The 25,054-nt window shown below is 43.2% G+C and overlaps 1 protein-coding gene across 4 annotated transcripts in view; it reads right to left on the bottom strand.

The window, feature by feature from the left end:
• FAM13A (family with sequence similarity 13 member A) overlaps nucleotides 1-25,054 on the bottom strand; it is a 134,110-nt gene that overhangs the window by 66,707 nt on the left and 42,349 nt on the right. For all 4 annotated transcript variants that reach the window (XM_075421512.1, XM_075421513.1, XM_075421514.1 and 1 more), the window contains exon 6: nucleotides 8,541-8,713. In XM_075421512.1, the coding sequence (XP_075277627.1) occupies nucleotides 8,541-8,713 (173 nt within the window). The remainder of the gene's footprint in view (nucleotides 1-8,540; nucleotides 8,714-25,054) is intronic.

Genomic DNA, 25,054 nt, shown 5'->3' with positions numbered 1-25,054 from the left:
CCACACCTCTGCACCCACCATGTTCGCTGCTTTCTAAAGCATCTTCAGGCAAAATCCTTGTAGCTCACCCTCGGCCTTACCAAAATAACAACTGTATCAGAAGGGGCTGACCAAAGCAGAGGAGCAGGCCACACCACTCACGTTTGGGGCACACGGCTTTTTAGTCCACTGAAAGATAAATGGCCGGCCGTGTTGGCAAGGGAGGCAGCCTGGCAGAGTTACCATCCAGAAAAACCTGCTAGAAATAGCTCCTCGTCTTCAGCTAACGACGTGACTGAAAGGAGTCCTCCCTTTGCACAACAGCCCCAGCCGCCAGCCTGGCTCCCAGGAGAGGTGGTGGGAAAAGATGACTTGGCAGGAGAGGCTGACTCTGGCTGGGAGGCACCAAGCGAAGAGCGAGCTGGGTGAGAACAACCCCATCTCTCTGCCCAGAGCTGGAAGATGCATCTGCCATGGAAGCAAGGGAGGTCCTGGCTAAAAAACAATTCTGACCAGATTTATTCAAACCTGACTGTGTTTGACCAGAGCACAGCCCCCTCAGGCCAGTCCCAGGGCTTTTTCCTGCACCCAGCTCTGCATACCCCAAGAAACATGAATTATTGTTTATGTGCAGCCAGGTACAACGATGCTGGGTCCAATCAGCGCAGCTGATTGCTGTGCCCCTCATTTGCAACATCAGCTTTGAGTCTAACCACTCCATACGTGTCCAGGCTGAGCAAACACGCTAATATCGTGCTGCAGGCCAGTCTGAGCAATGTTAGGAGTGGCACAAGTGGATACTGAAGGGAAACAAAAGTTCAGCATAAGCCTACCTTCAGTTATCAAGAACACTCAGAACAACAAGCTTGCAACTTCCCAACCCACCTTCACAGTCCTGGGAAAAATCCAAGTTTTTCTACTCAAGGTGCATAAATCCAGCTGATGAGAGTTTAGAGGAAAACTTATTTTTTTGTGATGCTCAGTAGCCCTGTCAGAATGGTAGTCGCTTAATTTTTTTTTTCAATTGGACACTTTCTGGAGTTTCAGGGTGGTTTTTTTTGACGGAAACATCTATAAATTTCATAAAACATGGTGCACTGTTAGCAGCTCTCCCAAGACAGTAATCATTTCATGGTGGTTAGGTGGTTCCTAACCATAATGCAGGACAATAAAAATATTATTTTATTAGATATTTATCCCTCCCTACATGACTCAAACTTTGTGAATGCAGAGAGCTTGGAGACTGTGAAAGGGCCTGAGGAATCAGTGGTGGAATCTCTTGTTTCCAGGAGTCCTGTCAAAGCCTTAATCACTGGAAGTCATTACCATCCAAGCGCCCTTTAGTAATTTCTTTGCAATTATCTAGTGGCGTCTCTTTGCAGTCATCCCTAGAGCAAACACATTTCTTGCAGCAGGTGCAGAATGAAAAGGAAAAGCTTTGGTAGAGAAAACAGAACTACCCTCACACTTCCTAACCGCAATCCTCTCAGGTCAGGAGGAAGGCACTGGGCCAATGTGAGAAAGTGCAATTTGTAGATAAGCAGTCAGCTTGGGATCACATTCCTCACAACAGATAAAATGAGAGGAAATCTCTCATTGCCACTGACCATGAAAGGGGAGGATTCTGCCACACTGAAACAGCTCAGAGACAGATGCAAGCAAAGTAACAGCAGCCATGAGTGACAATCCTGCCCTGCTGCCCCCAGCCTTTTCTTATTAGACAGCCAGCTGACCACTTTGATTAAAAATATACATGTGTGTCATAGGAAGTCACTGCTGAACTCCACCTGCCTACACGGCAACGTGCTGAACACAACGTCCAAACGCCCAGTTCTTTCAGCTGAACCGGGAAATTGCCGCAGCGAATGAGCCGGGCTGAGAATTCGGTGACCTCTGCCCGTCGATCTTCCTGTGGAGTGCCTGCAGGACGTGGGCCCAGGTCCCCCCCGGGAAGCCACACAGGACGGAGTCCCTCACAGCTTCAGGTGGCAGAAAACTGCTTGCTCTGCAAAGCTACCGGAAACAAGGCGCGCTGTGCTGAGCCTCCTCAGCTGAACAATGCACCAGGCGCTTCAGGAAGACAGGCTAAGGAAGCTACAGGAGAGGGAACCGCTCACTTACTGCAGTAAAAGTCAAGTCACAGTGCAGAGGCTCTACCTCTTCCCTAGTTGCTAGTAAGACAGGTTAGTGATGAGTGTCTTCATTTTTGAAAACACAAATAGTAAAAGCAAAAAGATTTCCAAGGCTGGTTTAAATTCCTTACTATCCCACTATGTGTTCTCTCATAAGAGGTCATCAATCCTTTTATTTGAAAATGACCTCAAAATTGTCACAGATGGTTGCGCTTTATTTCCTACAGCAAAACCTCCCGTGTGACCCAGTTGGTACCAGGAAGGCACCAGCCTCATGAGATGAAGGGACTTTCTCCTCACAGCAAAAGCAGATATGAAAAAAATGAACCAGGTGACAATCTAAAGCATCCTCCTAGCTGAGAGGGCAATGCCCGAGATACAGAATGGGAGTCAGGTTTTTCCAGCTTTGTTACTCAATTGCTGTGAACTTACTGTAGCCCCCTTCTGGTTTCCAAGGCTGCTGGATGCTGTCCCAGGAAACAGGAAAAGCTAATATACTTGGCTCGTGGACTGCAAGAACTTTTGTTTCCAAATGCACGTTACTGCATTAAAGTGCTGCTTTCTACGTCTAACAGTTGTCAGACCTTTGTTTCATTTACGATTCTTGTTGCTTCCAAGATGAACCTCCACTTCTGTGGCACAGTTCAGGGCATCAGATTCAAAATGTTCTCCATCCCACAAGCTGTAATTTGTCACCCAGTAAATCTTGCACAGAGAGGCAACGATAAGATAGCTAGAGGTAAACAGGAAGGTTAGAATAGCATAATGGACAAAGCCTAATCTAAAGGAGTAACCTGTGCAGGGTGGAAAAGAGAGGGCAAATGCTTGGAGAAGTAAACTGAAATCCACCCAGGTGACTTACATGGGAAAAAAATCTACATAATTACATGTTACTGTGACTGTCATCACGTCTTGGCTATAGACGGGGAAGGAGAACCCAGGAAGAGCTGAGACCGCACCCTGACTCGCCATTCACAGTCACCTACCTTGGAGACACACATAAATCACATGTCTTTGTGGCTGTGTTTTTAGAAAACTGAGCGCTTTTCTTAACAACTCATTATGTAAGGCCGTTCCTAGTGCCAAGCATCTCACAATGCAAGAAAGAAGGGAATTGATTGCATAGGAGGGTGGAGACAAATGTACTCTTAAAGTTAAATGAGTCAGCTTGGAAAAACTAACTCAACACAACCTAAATCGAGAAAGTGACAAACAGCAACAACACCTTGCATAAAAAGCCCCCTCTGATGGCTCACAGTAGGGCCCACCAGAGGCTGCTGCCGAGTGATGCAGAAAGCAACTGTTCTCACCACTTCTCCACCGACTTCACTCCAGATCTTTCCTCCTTTCCTGAGCACTTTTCTCGAAGAATCCAGGGCTGTCACGAGGGCAGCCCTGCCTGCTGCCTGGCTGCAATCCCTTATGTAAACCTGGCAGTGAGGCGCCTGAGTGATAAGTAAAATTATTACTTTGGATAGGGACTGAATGTACTGGCACGACAGACTTCAAAAACAAAAAAACCCCAAACCTAAACAAAAATAGTCAGCTAAGCAAACAACACCAGCCCCCCTGTTTGATTTGTTCTGGCAACAACAGTCACCCAAGTTCTTATCACATGCCAGAGAATAATGGTAAGTTTTGGCTTGCCTCAGTTTTAAACCACAGCTGCTAAAAGCAAAGCCAAGAAATAGGGAAAGTGTTTATAGTAAGCACAAACTTCTCAGTGTACAAATACATGTGTTTTCATAGCTCAACAATTAAAAGCAAAAACATGCAGTGTCATTAAGAAGAGGGTGCAGCAGGGTACATTAACCCACCCCATATTTTAGGGAGGCTACTACAGCATGTGATGCCATTATTTGCAGGACATAGGCCAGACAGAAGGATCTTTGTGAACAAAAGGTTGATATAAACAAACCTTCTCCTTGAGAACACGCACATGTTAGAAAGCCAGCATGGGGTATCTGTGCTGGCAAATCTCATTGCAGCTGTGACTGCAGCCACAAACAGGAATTTATGATCTTTGGCACACAAAGACATGGCTAGAAAGTACTGGAGAAGGCATCTTGCTTACTGAATGACTGCTGTGGTTGCTCTACGCTTTGGCTCTCAGGAACTGCACAATGTTTTTCACAAAGCTTGGCTGCCATACATGCACCCGTTCCCCAGCACCTGACCACTACTAGCAAGCAAGGGTATCAGGTCACACTTTGATAAATATTTCCACCTAGGGAACATGCACGTTGTCTAACAGCACCGCAAACCGCAGGCTGCCCTCCCACTGAGGGATCGTCCTTCAAAACCGCACCAGGACTGCAAAGAGATGCAGCTCCAGCAAGTGCTAGAACAGCCATATACAGCAAAGCCTATTTCATCACGATTTCCTGGGCAAAAGATCCAGGATGGTGGCAACACAAGTCTGCAGACAGCATGCACCTCTGAGACAGCATCAGGAGAGACATTTCTGCTCACCATCAACAACACCTTGCCTGACATTTTGGCTGCAGGAAGCATTTTGCCTCTTGCCTGAAGGCTATCCCTTTTCTCTGCTTGTATATGAAGTTTAGCACGAAAGGCTAACGGCATTGCTTGCAAGAGGCCCTCCTACCTTTGTATCAACTTAAATCCTAATATATCCTGTCCCTGAAGTAAAATCCACTTGAACCTGTTACTTAAGTTTTAGCACTTCCAGGGACAAATAAAATCACTCCAGTTCCTACTGCAGTTACATGTGTCCCTTCTAAACCACAGCTTTGAGAAGACTTGATCCTTCTAGATAGCAGAAAGAAAGAGGGACCCAAACCGGGACTCTGAGCTTCAAGCCCGCCCTAGTCCCCTCTTGCTGAGGGTCTGGCAAGGCCCCAGGGAGCCCCGTTCGCTCCTGCCTACCCCCTAGTCCCAGAGCTGCTGCCTCCCCCAGCTCCGGAGGTCGGCAGTGTGGGTCTTGTGGCTCTTACCCAGGTAAAGATAAAGAACGTGTGTGGTTCCCAGGGTCCAGAAGTTTGGCTGCCCTGCTTTGAAGCTCTGCACAGGAGCTCTTGGAAAAAGTGAGATAAGCCTCACAGAAATATGTAACAGGCTGCATATTGCCTTCAGACTTTCACCATTCTTTCAGAAGACCAGTCTCTTCCCTCCTGCCCCTTCCTTCATTCCTTTCTCCGCTGTTTCGGGATTTACTAAAAAACTGCATTACAGGTATGTTCTTCTGCTACTGCACAAATAGTAGTTTGCCCTCGGCATACAGCTATAATAATGAGGCAATTTTCAAGAGAACACGTACATTATGTGCTGGTGGGGATTATGGGTACATATAGCTAATCCACCTATTTTGGCCAGAAAAAAGAACATATCAACTTTACAAATACCATTTTCTTAAGAGAACAGTTGTGAACAGAAGGTGATACAGATTTTATGATTTGCAATATGTTTTGACTGCAACTGGTATTTCACATATTTCAAATGACAGCAGCACCTTCAAAATTTCCTGTGATGAGGAATATCATACCTGTAAGGAGGCATAACACATCTTTCAATATTTAAAGAACTGGTAAGACATTCTAGAAGACATACTCACAACTGTAGCTGCTACTTAATACACAGAGCTACATTTTAAGGTCAACGGTATGAAGACACATACTAACAGGTATTTTAAATAGCATAAAAAATTACTAATCAACCAAAAGTCTCTCATTTTCTCCCTGAAGACCTCTGCTCTAGTGTCAAATGAAACTGACTGAAAATTTATTAAAGATTACAGTCTTTGCTGGGGAGGGCCTTATGGGCTTAGTGTGTGTGGTTATTTCTTGTGAGCCTGCTAAAGGTGGGGATCTGCATATACCGTTCTGTGTAGCCCTTCACTGTCTTCTAATCCACCCATATCATGGTATCTGAGCATGAAAAGGGAACAAACCACAGGCGTTTTCATGAAACAGCAAATGATTATCATTGCCAAGAATAACCTTTATTCTGTTCTAACGAAGATCATATGATAGCTGAGCAGATACAGTCACTTCACTAAAACGTATGTGATAATTACATACAATTAATGATAATATTTATATAAGAACTATTATTACCTTGTAACACACAACCCCCCAACATGAACAGCAGTGTGTTTGCAAAGCACTTTATAGTCTAGGTCAGATGCCAGAGTCTTTCTGCTGAAAAAGGTGAAAACTTCTAATGTAGCCTTGCGCTGAGATAATACCAGGTAACACCTCGCTGTGTGCTTAGGTTAAAGAGGAGTAACAAAGGGCTGCCGAAAGCATGTTTAAAACCAGTCCTGATATATCAGAGCACTATATTAATGCCAGGCAACCAGGGTTTCTGACTGTTGCACAGACAGCTGTCCCCCAAGTGTGTTAGGTGTGCCAGAGACCTCTCTCCTCTCTTCCTCTTAGGGGCGGTCCAGGGCCTCCTCTCCATCCCATCCTGCCCAAAAGCCTGCTATCCTGGAGCTAGGCAGAAAACAGTAAGCACTACCTACTCCTCCTTCAGCAGCAGCAGCACTAGATCGCTGACAGAAAAGTACTGGAAGCTAACAGCAGTGCAGATACTCAACCTCACTAGGCAGATATGTACAGAAGTGTGATACGAGACAGAAAACTAGGCCATTCTTGAACAAAATGGGATTACAGGGGAATTAATTTCTACAGCTTATTAACTCCCCAGATAAAATTAGAGATGCAGACATCTTTCATCTCAAGGCCTGAGCATGGAGATTAGTCTTCTGCCTAATTACAAACACATCTCATTTGGCGCTTACCGTCCCTGTGCCAGTATTGGCCACCTGTCCCATACTTCAACAGTACTCTTCTATGGAATTGCACATTGACGGGAAAGTATGAATTCCCGCAGCAAATAATTATGTCTTTTGGGGAATGTTCTCCTAAAAGAGTCACAGTTTTTTGGGGCACCTCATGAAGTCAGTCATGTGTACTTTCCCAGACATGTCAGCAGTCCTTAGTTTCAACTCTCGAGCACTTTTTTCCCTTTACACCTTGCAACATGCAGTGAAGCATGGGCAGAGGCACACTCTCTGCCAAGCTCTAGCATACCAACGCAAGAGGCCGCAACTTCTGACCCAGCCCCACCTGCCTGGCCCTGTCTAGTTGGTAGAGCAGTATTGTCTTCTCAGTTTTGCCAGCTGACCTGCTTCGGTAATGGTTTCCTAACTCATCTCAGTCAAAAGGAGATGGATTAATGAAGATGTGCAAGTGAACCTGATGTCTTCTGGCTGCAGGAATTTTGGGGGCAGGCTTGGGGACAGTAAACCACACAGCTGACACAGCTAGAAGTTAAAGAGCTTGTGTGCCTGCAAGGGCTAGAAACCGGATTTGACATCTATGTTTTGCCACCATCACTATCATTCAAAATCTGGTGGCGGTGCATAATTTCCTAACTCGCCTCCCATTATTATGAATAAAAACCTGGTGTTAGTGCATAATTTGCTACCTCGTCTCGTACGCTGAGTGCTGCCTGTCTGTCTGCACTAGTGCTGAGAATAGCACCTGTCTCCTTACACAGTGAAGTCACACAGTTACGTGTCTGGCAGCACTGCCTCTGCTTTGTGTTCTGCATCGGTATGCAGTGACACTGCAGCGTCGTGTTTCACGACATGTAAATAGCACTATTTCCCACATTGAGCCAACCCCGTGCTCCTGTAGCATACAACAATTTCCCACAGTAACATGAATCCTTCATGTGCTATGCTAGATGCAAGAAGAAAGGGAATGACAGACTCCATTCAATATGCTGAGAAGAATGGAAAGATACTGGTTCAGTCTGATGTTCAGGGAAGAACTTTACAACGAACCAAACTGCCCATTAGCTGTTCATCTCATTGACAATGTACCAGCAATCAAAACTCAAGGTACTCTTTTGGATAGATACTCTTATAGATGCTCTAGACAGATAAACTTCTATAGATAAATTTAGGTAGATACTCCTATGCTGTCTTGTCTAAACAACACTAGTACTATCATCACTCCTGCCTCAAAGACAAAACCCCTCAGAAGCCCTTCCTTTTGGATTGAGAACGAGAATAAAGTCAGCCATCTGTTAAGACTTAAACTAGGCAGATCAAATGTGCTTAATTACTCACAGGAGACACCTTATGTTTCAGTCACGTCTTGTGCTCGGTGTAATTTCTAGTGCCTGATCTTAGATCGGTTCTGTCTACTGCACTCCTTCACCAAGGAGACCACCTCACATGCTTGAAAACTTATATGGGAAAGGCAAATTAAAGCACACAGCTGTCTGTGTAAGGAACCTGTTGGAACGTGTGGCTTCAACAGGGATATTCACATTAATTTGCCTAACGCCCCAGCATACTGACTTCGTAAGCATCAATATAAAAAAGTGTTCAAAATGGTCAGGCCTGGAGCTGCAGGTACAGAACAAACACAAAGACGAAAAAGGAGCACTAACCTGGAGAAAAACGCATCACTGTTAATGAAGGAGATTTCATCTGTTAAATCCATCTCCTTCCAACATGAACCACCATCTGTCAATCGGAGGCTGACCTGAGGTATTCCATCTGACAAGCCTGGTTGTGGCACTTTGCATGTTTGGCTGGATTTTTCCATTGTGGACTTGGTCATCTAGAGAAGCAAAGAGAGAGAAAAATGAAACATGAAAGGAAGAAGGGGGAGAGCAGCCTTTTCACATAATCTGCAACAAAGTCATCCTGTACCAATGTACAAACAGCAAAGAATATGACAAGGTGAAAGATAATAATATAAAATACATGTAAATCAAACATTCTGCTTGATAAAGACTATTTAAAGAAAAATAAAGGTGTGTCTATTGAAAGAACAAGGACAAGAATAACTCTAAAAAAAAGGAAGGTAAGTAAAATAAACAGAAAGTTATTTTCTGTATCACAGCAGATAGGCTAAAAAACTTCCCATTGAACCTACTTCTTGAGACAACTGGAAAAACAGATGGCAAAAGCAATTATACACCTCTTCTCAGCCTCCCTCCCATCATTTTTAATGGCAACTCATGTCAACACACGCCCTGGAAGGAAATTTCGCAGGCCATGAATGTTCTAGATTGGCGTTCTTTGCCGAGGCAGCCAGGGTACACTGTTGGCTGCTGGGCTCCCTAAATCCAAGACGAAGTTTCCAAGCATCACTACGCCCATCTACAGGAAGGCCGAGGCTCTTGCTCTGCCCTTCCGCAGAAGCGTACGGAACATAAGAAGAGACAGTGCTGCGTCAGACAAGTATCAGTGGCAGACAAAGGATGCTTAGGGGAGAAGGAGAGCAAGTTCAGAGGTCTGCCCCTCACCCAGCTTTTGGCAGTCTGTGGTTGAGGGCTTTTTTTGACTCGGAGGTTGCACCTGGTTCACTGTGTTTAACAGCAAACATTGAACCTAACCTTTGTGATTACACTCAGTTTTCTCTTGTGTTCACTTCTATCTTTAGCCTTTGCAAGATCCTATGGCCGGGAGTTTCGTAACATTGTTACGCAATGATTAAAATAGAAAAAAAAGTACTTCTATTTTAGGTATGATGACAGATAATCTTTCCCTTGTTTTTGAATCATGAGAATTTGCACATAACTGTTCCTTACCAACCTTCACCATACCACTCTTGACTTTACGCTACTGCAGTAGTAGACTCTAATCAGACAGAAAAACCCCAGTTTATAGTCTCTCATTTTACAGAAGTCATTCTGATGCATTTGATCCTTTTGGCCGCTTTTCTCTACATCTTTTCACCTTCTACTAAGTCCTTTTTGAAATGCAGGCAGAACTGCAGGCAGCATTATATATGTAGGCAGATTTAGTGGTAGCTTATCAAAATTCAACTTTTTCTTTGCTTTCACAGTTGCTTACTGAGCTGACACCTTTGTGATGTTACTGCAGTATCAAGATATCTTTTCTGAAAACAATAGCTAATTTGGAGCTCATCAGCATACAAATTTATATAATTTGTGGTTTTCTGTGGACATTAGTTAGCATATAGTGATGGAAGTTCACCTTTGAACTCAAGTTCATTTTTTCACCTTATACAGAGTAAATTAGGAGCCTTCTGTAAGTCTCTGTAGCCAGCTTTTAGTTTGTCCTACCCTGAATAATTTTCTATTATCAGCATGTTCAGTCTCCTTCTGGGTCATTATTGAAGTGGTTGAATAGCACAGATTCCAACAAAGATCCTTGAGAGACTTACAGGAAAAAATCTCTCCACTGATAAACCAACCATAAATTTTTATTGCTTTCTAATTATTAATCCATAAAAAGTATTTCCTTCTAATCACAAGACATCTTTGCTTCCCTAAAAACCTTCGACATCTTACCAAAACGTTTCGAAAACTCAAGTGCACTACATTGACTATACCTATCCGCGTGCTCACTGGCTCCTCTATGACAATTGTTTCTCTAAAGAAGTAATGTTGGTGCCTCCTAATGACTCTAATAATCCATTTGTTTATTAATTCTGCTGTCTGGTATAGTTTCTAGAAATCTGCTGGACAGTAAGTCAGACTTTCTGGATCACTCCTGAACCCTTTTCACACCTGGCTTACCCTAAGATTTTCTGTAAAATTCCTGGTTTTACCCCTGTTTTGCAATGCTTTGTTTCACCCACAGTTGTTTTCTAATGCTTTGTGTGTGTTGAAAAGTTTCGTGGGACAGAAAGCTGCTTCTTACTAAGCTCTGAAGAGAATAAACTGAAAAACTGTATGGGTATCAGAGACAAAGTGAAACCCAAGAGACACGCTGAGAGAGCTTCCTGGTTTCAGGCTCTGGACTGCATGCTCTCAGTGAGATCCTGCCTTCACTGACATCAGTGGGCATTTTGCCTGGAGTCAAGACCTCACTTTCGGGCCACTGCTGGCTTCCAGCGATACTCTGCTAGCCCAGTGAGTGGTCAGTGACTGCTGGCACCACAGGAACTGGGCTCACGGCATGTGGACACCAACCGTGGCTCCCAGCCGCTACAGAACGGCAGCGGTGCTGTGATTTAAAAGGGCAAGACCGCATCTGTGGGGAGGAGGGGAGGCAGGGAGCTACACATCGGCAGCACTGCAGGAGGCAATCACGACGGGAGGCAGCAGGGCCTGTGATCTGGAGGCACGAACTCACTGAATTCTGCTGGAATGGCAGTTCAGCCTTTCCTCCCCATTGAAAACTTGCAGTCATTCATTTAGCTTTTCTGCAGCTGGAGGTGACCGCTGTCTGCTGTGCCTGCACAGGGACATCTCTCACCACGGCCTTTTGGAGCCACTTCACCATCACCTGTGAGAGCTGATGCCATCCATACCAGAACAGCTCTCCACCAGAGCAACAAGAAATGGGGAATATACATATACACAAACCTCTAAACTAAGACAGTTCCCACACTATCCTATTAGTACTCTACAGAAACACACATGGGTGTAAGCAAAACAGGCACCTTTTATGATGTACCACGTATGCCAGCAGCGATCGAAGACTGGAAAACAGCAAGAAGTCAGCCTTTCCACCCCTACCGCACCACATGCATCCTGATTTTAAGAACACAGTTAGCAAAGCTAAATAATTTTGCAACCAGGTATTGCATTTGTAGGGTCTGCCCTACTCAACAAGAAGCACTAGGAAACAAGCAACATCTACTGAACAGCATGTGTCAGATTCCCTCCGTCCAAAATGTTCATAAACTTTACACTGATTTACAGAAGCTCCTTATACTGGAGAAATCCATCAAAAAAAACCCTGTTTATTATTCTGGTGCTCTAAAAGGAAAAAAAAGTTTTGGTACAGCCTTCAATTCTGCTTGTTTTCTGGCAGTGAAAGATCACTTGAAAGCAGGCACTTCCAACAAAAGGCATGCCAATCACACACAAGCTCTGCAGGAAAATTCTCCTTGAAAGATCAGTTTCAAATTTAGCATTACCACTGGATTTTTAGGACACTTCAAAATCACCAAGAAGTGGAAGGAACCAGTGTTCTCCATCCTCTGTTCCAGATGATCTATAAGCTAGCATTTTGATAGCTTTGGAAAACAATATCATAGCATTGTAGCTATTTCTTTAGCAATATAGTCTACAAGTAATGGCAACTTATATCTGAATTAAACTTACATTTACTTTCTTTCTGTGAAAAACTGCTTTCAGTTGCATCAATATAAAAATACATGTAGAAAAAAGTATTCCTTGAACTCATATGTATTAAAAGTGATATAAACTTTTTCACTTAAGTAATGTGTTTTTAATCCTTATTGACAATAGGAAGGAACAATGCTCACTATCTCATTGTACAGTTTTTAGTGACCCTGTGAAAAAGCCACCAGCACAACTATCGTAACAGCAGCACTTCACTGGGGTGCCACTGAGATGAAGATGTGCCCAGGGGTAGACAACGACTTCTGTAATTTGAATTCCTCACAGAGCAGATTAAAGAACTATGGACAGAGGCAGCTTAAATGCTTTTTGCATGGCAGAGCCCTTAAGAGAAAATTTTTTGGCAGATTTCTTTGCTCACGCACATGCATATGTTTTGCGCAATGAAGTTTGAGAGATCAATACCTTACAAAGTGAGGACAATGACTTGCAAAGCAGCGATGCTATAGGTAATTCATTATCAAGACGATAGTGGGAAGACAAGTGTATTTAGTTGTTAAAAGATAGAAAGAAGAAAAGAAGACACTGTACACTTTCTGAAAGATATTCTAATTTTTTCCATCGCACTCCTTTTTGTGAGCAGCCTACTGTGCAACCTTACCCTCTGGGGGACGTGGAGGACAGCCAGTGAAACCTCGGTGAGAGCTACTACAGAGGCACACGAAATCTCTAAGAAGTTCAAGCATTAGTTTAAAAGGAAACAAAAAAAAGCCCCTATGGAAACTTGTTGCATGTTGTAACATATTTCTACTGGCTCCATGTTGTTACACTGTACCAAGTATTGTAAGGGGTTTGTAGCTACCTGCACAGCATACCTTCATTTGCATTCTGCCTCCAGAGCAGGCAACCCAACGAACGACAAAGAAAGAATCAAGTGAGGTTTATAAAGGTTGTGAGTGGAAGACACCCCCACACACACACATTCTCCAGCTAAGGGCTGCCCTTAACTACAAGGCAATTGTTTCCAGATCATAAAGTTCTTAAAAATATTAACAAACAGAAAAGAAAGCTACTGCCTATTCATTAAATTACCATCTTGTACAGCAACTGTTTAGCTGCTCTCAAGAAGACTTCTGGAAACAGCATCATGCTTTGTGTTTTAGCTCACAGCCCTTCACATTTGGTTTATGCCACTTTTAGTTTTTTTCTTTCCTTTCAGATTTAACAACAATCATCAAGCAAACATTAACCTGACTTCATTGCTTGTCTGTTTGATCACTGCTGTGAAGTCTAGTTGGAGGCAAGTAACTAGCCTTAATGATGTGGATCATGGCACAGAGTCTACCATCAGCAAGTCTGCGAATGACACAAAACTGGTAGGACTGACTGACATGCCACAAGGTCGTGCTGCCTTCCAGAGGGACCTCAATAGGCTGCAGAAATGGGCTGACAAGAACTTCATGCGGTTCAACAAGGGGAAGGGCAAACTCCTGCACCTGGGGAGGAACAACAAGTACGTGCTGGGGGCCACTCAGCTGGAAAACAACTTGGCAGAGAAAGACCTGGGAGTCTTGGTGGACAACAAGTTGACCAGAGCCGGCAGTGTGCCCTTGCCACAAAGAAGGCCAACAGTGTCCTGTGCTGCATTAGGAGGAGTGTTGCCAGCAGGTCAAACATGGTGACCCTTCCCCTCTACTCAGCACTAATGAGTCCACACCTGGAGTGCTGGACCAGTTCTGGGCTCCCCAGTATAGTACAAGAGAGACATGGACATACTGGAGAGAGTCCAACGAAGGACCATGAAGATGATGAAGGGACTGGTGCATCTCTCATATGAGCAAAGGCTGAGAGAGCTGGGACCGTTCAGCCTGGAGACAGGAGGGATCTTACCAAAGTGTACGAACGAAGGGTGTCAGAAGAAAGGGTATGAAGAAGATGGAGCCAGGCTCTTTTCAGTGGTGCCCAGCAACAGGACAGGAGGCACAAATTGAAACAGTGGAGGTTCCTTCTGAACATCAGGAAACACTTTTTCACCGTGAGGGTGAACGAGCACTGCCACAGGCTGCCCAGTGAGGTTTAGGAGTCTCCATATGTGGAGACAAAAAACATCTGGACATGGTCCTGTGCAACTGGCTCTAGGTGATCCTGCTTGAGCAGGAGGGTTGAACAAGATGATCCTCAGAGGTTCCTTTCACCTCAACCACTCTGTGATTTTGTAATTTCCCCTATGACATTCTCATCTGTCCTGCAAATGAACTGAACGTATGAACTGCGGCATACTGAGATGCCTAATGTGGTGTGGCAGGTGTCAAAGGAGCATTCTGTCCCAGGCAAAATCTAACCCATATAGTCTGCCAAAGAGACATCTATAAATTGTTGTAAATACATAAATAATTCGCTTTGGAGGATGACACCAATAAATCCAAGGACAACCCAAAAGCACAGAGATGTTTTGGTTGAAGAGTAAATAATTTGATATTTGTCTCCTGGAAGTTTTTTTATCTGGTAAAACTTAACATCAAACTGCATTTGACAAAGATCAGATTCAGCCCAAGCCAGGTATTTTGTGGGCTGTTACATAAGAGTTACAGGCTGTGGCCACTGAAAGCATGGGCTATGCCAAAGTCTGCTACTCTGTAATTTTAAACTACATCTTCATTCTCAGCTAAATACAAGTAAAATTGTATTAGATGCTACTGACGATCAAAGGGACCATCCCAATAAAGGATAATCAAAGCTCTAAAGAGCAGACAACTACAAGGAAATATTGCACCATACATCCTCCATTTGGCTTTCAAGTTTTGCTGTCTCAGAAAGTTCAGATGCAAGGCACTGTGTTTGCAGTTTTAATAGAGGCTAGTCACTTTTATGACCAGTATAAACATACATCATGATGGGTGTTGAAGAAAGTGCAAGAAAACCTTTCCCCCAGAGGCAGAAGCTGACCAGTCAAGGTGGCATCATCCCACACACACCACTGCCAAGATTCTTCATACCTGACTCAGTGCATCATAGAGAAGCTTCATCTCCCTGTGAGGTGTCAGAAGTTCCTGGGTTCAAAGGTCAAAGATAAATATGCCATATATTCTAAAGATCCAATGTGGTACGGTGACTCTAATCTTTCTCTGTTCTTGAAGAACAGGGACTGCTCCACACCAAGATGAGTCTGGACACCCCTGTGCATATGCAATGACACGAAGTAAAGATACAGATCCTTAGCACAGGTCATCCTGCTTTTCTGAGTACCTCATTCACCTTCTCGAGGAGGAAAAATACAAACTTCCAATACCCCAAGCTGTGCATGAACACATAAATAATTAGGACAATTCATACACATTGGAGTAATTATGAAGTCTAAACGCAGAACTTTTAGAAGCTAGCCGCGAGTTTATATTTAAATGTGATAATCGAGAGGAGGATAAAGATGTCTCCATAAGATTATAGTCAAAAAAGCACGAGGTATTTAAAACATATACAGCACATTCTTTTATTTAAGATTGCATGAACATAGTACTCTTCCAGCCAAGCGAGAAACCTTACTCAAAAACTTCCTTAATAAATACATGGTACTTAGAGTTGTCCACCAAAACAAAGAGGTCCACACTACCTTTTCAAGGGCTTCAGGCTTTGTAAGCTGAAAGAGCTCTAGGCTCACAAGTTGTGTATATCAGTACAAATATTCTACAGAACAGAAAAAGGCATGTTTCTTTGCAAAAACCTAGGCATGGCTGAGTGATGCAGGGAAATTTAGAATGTTATTTTCTTTCTCGCTCTAGTCTCAGTTTGGCTAGCTATGAGCATAAATGTTACACGTCAACCTATCCACTCATCAGCGTTACTTCTGCTTCATGAATGACTGAGAAAGGGAGAGGGAGACCATTAGCCAGATGTACCTCTTGCCTGACAGCCAACCAACCTGATTCAACCAGTTCTGCCCAGTCAAATAACCAGGGAATGAGCCACCTGTCGAAGCTACCCAAGTTTGGTATTTGGCCACCGACACCTCTTGAAACATATATTACATTCACTCTATGTAAAACACCAACTATTTCAATAGGATTTCTAGTCACACGTACACAGAGCTGTAAGCTCTCTACCCACGTTACATAATGGTAATGATAATAACAGTGAATTATATCAGGTCTTGCTTGGAGACACAGACTTTTGCTGGAGGGTTTAGGTCATCCTAAATTGTCCCAGAGAATCAGGTGGAAATGCCTGCTGAGACCACAAAGCCCTTCAGGTCATTCAGTGAGTAGACCAAGTATTTACGCTGTACTTGCATTGTTCTCCAAAGCTTCATAGTGCAGCCAGCTCTCACACGACATCAGCTTAACCACCATTTCACTGCAGTCAGGGACTCCTGGGATGAATCTGAATGAGATGAATCTCTTGTAGCTGTGAGGACCATATGTCTTCCAGGCCCAAAGGACTTTCAAAGGCAGGCGTAATTCTGCAGTGAGATTTTTCAGTTACATTCCTCTCACACTTCTTATATTATTCTCCCACTTTCTATTCCTATGCTCCAAAGGAAGGCCTGACTCATTACTTTACTGGCCGTGGAACAGAATTTCTGTGTGTGAGGAAGCAAGTGCCAAAGTTGCGGTTTGAATACTACGAGTAGTACACTAGTAGGGACAAATATGTCAGAGAGGCTGTGGAACAACATCATGTAAACATACCTGAACTACTCTAGCATTTTTTTCCATAGTAGTAGAGCTTAAGGCAAGGCAAGAGCTATGGATGTCATCTATCTGGACTTCTGTAAGGCATTTGACACGGCCCCCCCCAACATCCTTCTCTCTAAATTGGAGAGACAGGGATTTGATGGGGGGGCTGTTCGGTGGATGAGGTACTGGTTGGATGGTTCCATCCAGAGGGTAGTGGTCAATGGCTCAGTGTCCAGATGGAGACTGGTGACAAGTGGTATCCCTCAGGGGTCCATACTGTGACCAGTACCGTTAATTATCTTCATCAGCAGGATCGAGTGCACCCTTAGCAGGTTTGCAGATGACACCAAGCTGAGTGGTGCAGTGGACATGCCTGAGGGAAGGGATGCCATCCAGAGGGGGACCTGGACAAGCTTGAGAAGTGGGCCCATGAGAACCTCATGAGGTTCAACTAGGCCAAGTGCAAGGTCCTGCACATGAGTTGGGGCAATGCCAAGCACAAATGCAGGCTGAGCAGAGAATGGATTGAGAGCAACCCTGAGAAGAAGGACTTAGGAGTACTGGTGGATGAAAAGCTGGACATTAGCTGACAACGTGTTCTTGCAGCCCAGAAAACCAGCTGTATCCTGGGCTGCATCAAAAGAACCTTGGTCATCAGGTTGAGGGAGGTAATTCTGCCCCTCTGCTCTGGTGAGACCCCACCTGGAGTTCTGCGTCCAGCTCTGGAGCCCTGAGCACAGGAAAGACATGGACCTGTTGAAGCGGGTCCAGAGGAGGCCACAAAAATGATCAGCAGGCTGGAACACCTCTCCTGTGAGGAAAGGTGGAGAGTTGGGGCTATTCAGCCTGGGGAAGAGGAGGCTCTGGAGAGTCCTTATTGCGGTCTTTCAATACTGAAAGAGGGCTTATAAAAACAACAGTGACAGACTTTTTAGCAGGGCCTGTTGTGACAGGACAAGGGGTAGGGGTTTTAAACTAAAAGAGGGTAGATTTAGACTGGATATAAGGAAGGTTTTTTTATGATGAAGGTGGCGAGGCACTGGAACAGGTTGCCCAGAGAGGTGGTCGATGCCCCACCCCTGGAAACATTTAAGGTCAAGTCAGACTGGGCCCTGAGCAACCCGATCTAGTGGTAGCTGTCCCTGCTCATTGCAGGTGGGTTGGTCTAGATGACCTTTTAAGGTCCCTTCCAACCCAAACCGTTCTATGATTCTAAGTCCTTAAGCCTGGACTGAACTTCAAGCAAAAGAACAGTTGTCTTTAGTAAGACTGCTGTAAGTGCTAAAAATGGGCTTGTGCTCAAATATTTGCTAAAGCATAGATTCAGTTCAGAATGTAATAAAATGTAAAAAATCAAAAACACCTTGACTCATCACTTCATGTTCCACCTACAATATTGATTTTAAAAACACGTAGGCATATTATTCTTACCAGGTTTAGCAGACAGTCAGCCCAGATAACACAAGCAATACCACTTACTTGCAAAAGTCAGTTACCAGCTCTCTTTCATACTCAGCACCAAGCCCCAAATCCTTCCTTGATTAACTGCCACACTGAAATCATAAAGTCACGATGAATGCAGTCATCCTTACAATCTGTGCAGCTGCCACTGCCAAATTTGGATTTCTCTTACTCTATTTGTATATTTAGGCATTAGATCACTAAAACACCTCCTCTGTACTCCACCCTACTCAGATATCAAAGTTATAAATTTGATGCAATCCTAAAGTGTATGAAGCTTTAAAGTTCAACCAAGTTCTGATGTTTTATGCAAATTCCCATGTCTTAATGAGGACAAGACCCTTTCGATTCAAAGAGACAAGTATTATCTTCCTTTAAGCAACATCACCGCAGACTCTGTATTTGACTGAAGCCACGGCAAACGGCAGAACTGCTTAAATGCTTAAAAGTAAACACACACTTAAAAACTTTGCTAACACTGCATGAATCCAGAGGTAGGGAGCTAGCAAATGCTCTCAGAAAGCCTACGAAGTTCAAGCACAGCTACGCAGATATCGCATTTCCAGCTCCAGAGTTAGTTCACTTGTCCCTGGCTGTGAATCCCATAAGTTTGCTTCAGTAAACTTTCTCAAAGTCATTTCTCTGTTATAGATCGGTCAAAGCCCAAAGACTTCAAATTGTCCAGGAATTACTTTTGTCAGACTTCGGACCATTTTCTTGTTTGTAACTGCTGTATCGAATTTTGTTCATCTTCAGTGAAGTTTTACATTAATGCTCTAACAGCAAATTAATTACTAATAGTGTTGCAGGTATCTGAATCACCATAAAGTCACTGTCTCTAACTGCACCAGATCCACAGAGCTAGTCTAAATGAAGAGCAGCACATGCTTACCTTACCTGTTAAAGTTAACAGACAGCATTTTGAATATAGACTGAGATTCATTGAGATGGTAACAGTTTTCCCCAGTTACTTCTCTGCCAAAATGAATTCCTTGAAACTTTAGAAATGCTGCTGATACAAAAGTCTGAAGAAATCTATACAATGTGGCTGCTGCTGGTCTAAGACCACATGAAGCCACTCTAGAAGACTTCACCTGTGGTTTGTCACAGCTGTTTATGATGTCTCAGTGGATGTATTTGAGCTTGCTACTCCTTGCTCTTTCTACCAGCAAGGTGAAAAGGAGATGCATAGAGGAATCAGTTCCAGCTACCCTTGTCTTTAAACAAATCTACAGAAATGGGGTATCCTGGAATCTGCATACTTTGGCTACATAATTCAAATTCCTGCACTAAATTTAAGGCAACAATGAACATGACTGCAGCAGTACCCACCCTGTGGACCATGTACTGTTACCCCCAGCCTCCACAGAATGGTAGGGGTTGGAAGGGACCTCTGTGGGTCATCTAGTCCAGCTGCATTAACTGGAAAATGTTTGATTAAATTTATCTTCTTCCCAGACTTGCTTCCCAAACACTAAGTCATAGCAGCCTACTCTGTGAATCCCCTAATATAGAAAGCCCTACGCATATGTTCACTGTGTCTTCATTTCCCAGTGTTTACCTGTGCTACCTGTGTTTCCATACTTATTTATTGAGGCAGTCACTATCTCGGTTTGAACTGTCCATATCTAAGAAGGCTAGACTTAATGACAAGTAGAAGCTCCCTAAAAGACTTCAGTACCGACCCAAATTTTTGCTCGTTAGCTCTATTCCCGAAGACATATCATATAACTTTTTGAATCATTTTGCCACCAGTGAAAAATGCCTCTTACTGTAAATATGTTGCTGCATCATATGTAGGAAAAACAAATCCAATACAAAACACTTTGATAGCAAAGTGGCAATTTATTATGACCAGGGACAACACTTACATTATTGATATTTAAGGAAAACAAAATCTGCCTGTTTTCTCTGTGCAACTGGCAATTCCAAATATCAAAGCTGTTGATTAAGTGCTTTACCTAAAATAACTGACACTTCAGTGCTCAAGTAAGGTCTGGATGAACAGTGAAAAAGTAACGCTGGAGACGCTTCTACTAGGACAGATTCAGTGAACAAATTCCAAATTTTCCCTGAAGGCTAAACATAAAAATAGTACACTCCAGAAAGATGTAATTTGAACCCAAAGCTATCCTGTCCTAAAAACATTCAAAATCAAGAAATTAACCCAGTAGTAAGATTAGCTTCAAACCTGGGACTCTCCATGGTGAACAACAGGAGGTTGCTGGAGTGAACCAGCAATGCCTTCAGGCTCCTTTTCTGCAGGAGGACAGGCGCGTTTGCCTAAGGGAATCCCTTCAGCCCCCTACCCTGTGCAGCTCTGCAGGCAGCTTTGTCAACACGCTGCAAGTGTGCAGCATGCATGGGATGGAGGCCAAAAAGGGACAAGATGTATGGGCCTCAAGCCAGAAGATACCACAAGTCTCCCAGCAGTCACCAACTGCTGCGCGGCATCTGTTTGCAGAAGCAAACCTAGCACAGGCAATGTTCTGAATCGGGGTGGAGAGAACTTTCTCCAAGTGGAGAGGAAAGAGTGGGATTGATGTAGACCTCACGAGTCAGGGAACTGCAGCTGCGGCGGAGAATAGCGGCCCGCAGCTGAGTGCACAGCCAGTTCACTGCAAATTGAAATGAAATGTTTAAGTCTCTGATTTGGCAACTGCACCCTTCAATGAGGAATCTTGGTGAAAGGTATGTTGAGGACTCCCTGATGGACTGAAAAAAAAAAGCTCAAAAGCAAAACAAGCATGCATGCCTTCACATCAGGGAGATATACTGCCTATTTCAAAGTAATATACAGCAAAAACTACATAACAAAAATACCTCCTCCTTCTTGAGGTAATACCAAATTACTTAGTGTAGGTTTTCTGGGACAATATGAAATAATCCTCTCTTGCACTCCTTCCTAGATACTTCCATTGGCTAGTGGTCTGGCACATACTGCCTTTGTGTCACAGACAGTCTTAATGTACTCAGAACGACTATAGAGTTTGTTTTTTTTTTCTCTTTTTCAGTTTCCCCTTTTAAATTTATGTAATTATTTCAGCATACGAACTGCTGGTAACCTAAATCTGCCCCATGTACAAGCCTGGTACCACATACTCTTGCAAGTCACTCCCAAACTCACTTTTGAACTCCAAGGAACTCAAAACTCCCCCTTCTCAACTCCTGCATCTGCACTCCCAGGCAATGCACTAACACATCAGGCTGGCTGTGTTTTCTTTTATGCTCTGGGATTGACTCTGTGCATGTGTGAACATCACCGTCGAGTATAAAGCAGGGACAAATCAATCTCATAGGTGGACTGTAAATGGTGTTTGCCTTCTTTTCTGTTGGACTTCTGTTTCACGTATGGAGACTGGAAAGACAGATCTACCATTGCGTGGCCACAGCAAGCAATTGAGTATTTCTTATGGCCTTTGCTCCATACTGGTGGCTACCCTTCAGCTTCTGTATTTTTAAGCAGTATCAAGCACAGCAGAGATACTAATGAGATACCAGGCATCCTGCTATCTCAAATTACCAAATGAAGCTTTGGTAACGAGTCACCTTGTACCAACCAGGAACTCTGTCACAGGTTCTGACAAAGACAACTGGAAACTACGAGTGTCAAGAATCAGCTTAATCCTCTTTTGGGCATGCTTAGGTGAGGACAGTACTACAGGTGAAGCAATTACTGTTGAACAGTTGTTCTGTGCCGACTCCTGGTATGGACATATGTAGCCCATAGTCAGAGTACCTCTGTGCAGCAGCAAAGCTTATGGCCTCTTGAGAAACACAGAAATCAAGCCTCGGCCACTATCCTGAATGTAGTCAAAGCATCCCCACAGACAGCAAGTATAACATAAGTATTTGTATCCAAATCTTAAGAGTTCTCACCTGACTACAGGGACACTGGTCCTCTGGGAATAACTTCTGCCTTCCATTCACTTGATTTCTTTGGACTCTCCTAGCTTGAACAGAAGATGTATCAAGAGTAAGAAGCACAAATATGGCCAGGTGATTACTATCACAGGAGAGATGTAGGAATGAACTTGCAAGGCTGACGATGGTGATGATTTCTGTTTTCAGTTTCCCACAGGGCAGACTTTCTGCTCATGTCTGTATCCAGCTGCCCATTCAGAACAACAGCGAAAGTTGTAAAAATTATGGTAGGTTACTGTAAGTTACAAGGGGCATAATTTGATATTTCAATATGTTCTTAACATAAATACGCCACTTCCTGAAGGAATCATAAAGCAAATGCTCTGTAAATATCACCTTGTGCTGTAAAGGGTAACTGTTAATGAGACCATCAAAAGCCAGGGAATGGAGGTAAGCCAGTACAGCACCCATCACATTCCTCCATCCTTCCTGTTGGCTAACTTTTTGAGGTGTAAACAAGTAAGTGTTTGACAAAGGATTTCTGCGTTAGAAAAGTGAGAAGCCGTGCCAAAATTCAGAGCTGCTCCACTGAAGTCCATGTAAGTAGGTTGGAAAGTCTCAAACCAGCTGCTGAGAAACCTGTCTTTCTCCATGTATGGTACTTCTCCCGTTCACAGCATGACACTGAATTACACAGTAATGAAAGAATTTGCTGCCTAAAAGACACTTGGCACTAGCCTGAACTGTACTATATCCCATAAAGTGCAGACCGATCCTTCAAGGAAAATAATTTAGTTTTACCTATTTCCCCTGCCCTGCATTAACATGTGGCCAACTCACTAACAAAGGAACCTGAAGAACTGAAATGACGTCTGCAACGTTTCACTCCAGCTACCCAACCTTCAACCACTTTTCTTTCTCAGCAATAAAGAATGCTGTTTACGAACTTTGTGAAAAAAGCAGATTCGGGCCCTAGGGATTTTGAAAAGAGGGGGAGCAGTACTTTCAAGCATACCAATAAACTGGCACTGCACGTTCCCAAGCTCAACTAGTACGTTTTTTTATGGCCCTCTGAATTAACACTGGGTAATACAGATAAGCTGAGACTTCACTAGAAATTCCCCTAGACCATGTAGCAATCCAGCAAACAAGGGTTATAAACTTGCTGTTCTTGGAGCATTCAACTCTGAACTAGAAAAAGAATCAGAAAATACATTGTGTACTGTAACAGGATCTTCAAGGTGACCTCATAGGTCTTTTCCATCTCCCATTTTCACGGCATTGTACCTTCATTATCAGTATACCTCTAATTTTAAGTACAAGTCATTGCAAACAAATGACTCAAGTGAGTCATGCAGGTGTGTTACACCAGATTCTTCTGTCAATTGCCAGCAAAAGTTATAAATTAACATTCCTGCAGTTAGCGTAGGACCAGGCTTGCCGCTGACTGAATACCATTAAGATGAGCATGCAACAGTCTGTGATTGCAGGAATCACGCAGTACAACAATTGCTTTCATTATGTTGAATGGCGATGAAAAATGAGAAGTGAACTAAAAGCAGAAAACCCTTTGACAGCACACTATTATCCATCATGGATTCTGTAACAGCACATGTAGATTGATGTGTTTCAATATAAAAAAAATGCATTTAATTTACACAAAATAATGCTTCCAAGGGAACAGGAGATCCGTATACTGAGAACACAGCAAGCAGCTCTAGCTAAGAGCCTATTAAACATTAACCTCCACAAGTCTGCTCAACATAGGCTGTGGCAACAGGTCTTATTTGCACTGGACAGAGTGCACACAAGTATATTATTGTGGTTCTCTAAAAAAAGATTGTATTTACAGTTTATTCCAACACCTGCAAATCTCCTGTGCTCTCCCTGTTGTCCTCCAATCCATGCTGGTTTGTACAAGGCAATCATTAGCACAAGATTATACCACTCCTACAAACTGTCTGTCTTTTCTTACTTTACCTTTACAGCATATCTTTACATTAGTTAAGACAAGGGGAAGAAGAACTCGGCACCATTAAAACAAAAGATGTAAGCTGAAAGACAAAAGCTACTAGAAGGTGCCAGGCAAGGCTAACAGTCATGCTTTCGGGCTGCCTAGGTTCCTAGGCTACATGGAAAACTTACAACAAACAAAGCAAAACCAGAACCTCAAACACAGTTCAAGCTGAGAATCTGCTGTTGTCAATGTTTTATTCTTACGTACTGGTTCCTGAAGGACTGGCAGTCTGTTTGGTGTTACCCTTTAAAATCCAGAAGAAAGAACGTGCTCATTTCTAATAATACGTCACTCTTCAATAACTAAGCATATTTTGGAAAATATTTTATTTTTTAAACGTCCTGTGCACTTGCAGCTCAAAAAAATTAAGCAATTTAAGATATGTTTTACTATAGTTATACTGATGCCTAACTCTACTAGCAGAGATTAAATAACTGTACTTCTTCAGAAATCTGACCCTGGCACTCTCAGAACATTCTCTGGTATTGCAATTCAAACAATAAACCTAAGTCATAGTTTTAAAATGTATATATTTAAAGACAGGCACCTGCATTCCACATGGAGTACTAAAAATGTCAAAATTTAGTCAAGTCACATTTGCAAAGACTTAAAGAGCAGATGTCTGTCTGTGTTTCTGATAAGAAACATTATGCAATTACAACAACTTTTGTACTTGCGTAAAAAATTAATTTTATTATGTAATTACCTGTATGTATTTCTGTCCATCTCCAAATTACTGAAGCTTGAGAATTCTCTGAGGTTTCTATTTCGTAACTTATGGTGTTGCTTGTGAAATTTGTGAAACCATGGGATGAAATCTGTTGTGCTTCAAAGCTCAATTTCCTTTAAAACCAATAACATGGCTATTATACAGCTGGGATAAA

The sequence above is a fragment of the Opisthocomus hoazin genome, chromosome 5 (assembly GCF_030867145.1).
Source record: "Opisthocomus hoazin isolate bOpiHoa1 chromosome 5, bOpiHoa1.hap1, whole genome shotgun sequence".
Classification (NCBI taxonomy): domain Eukaryota; kingdom Metazoa; phylum Chordata; class Aves; order Opisthocomiformes; family Opisthocomidae; genus Opisthocomus; species Opisthocomus hoazin.
The sequence above is the reverse complement of the archived record's forward strand: the minus strand, read 5'-3'. Positions and strand labels throughout refer to the sequence as shown.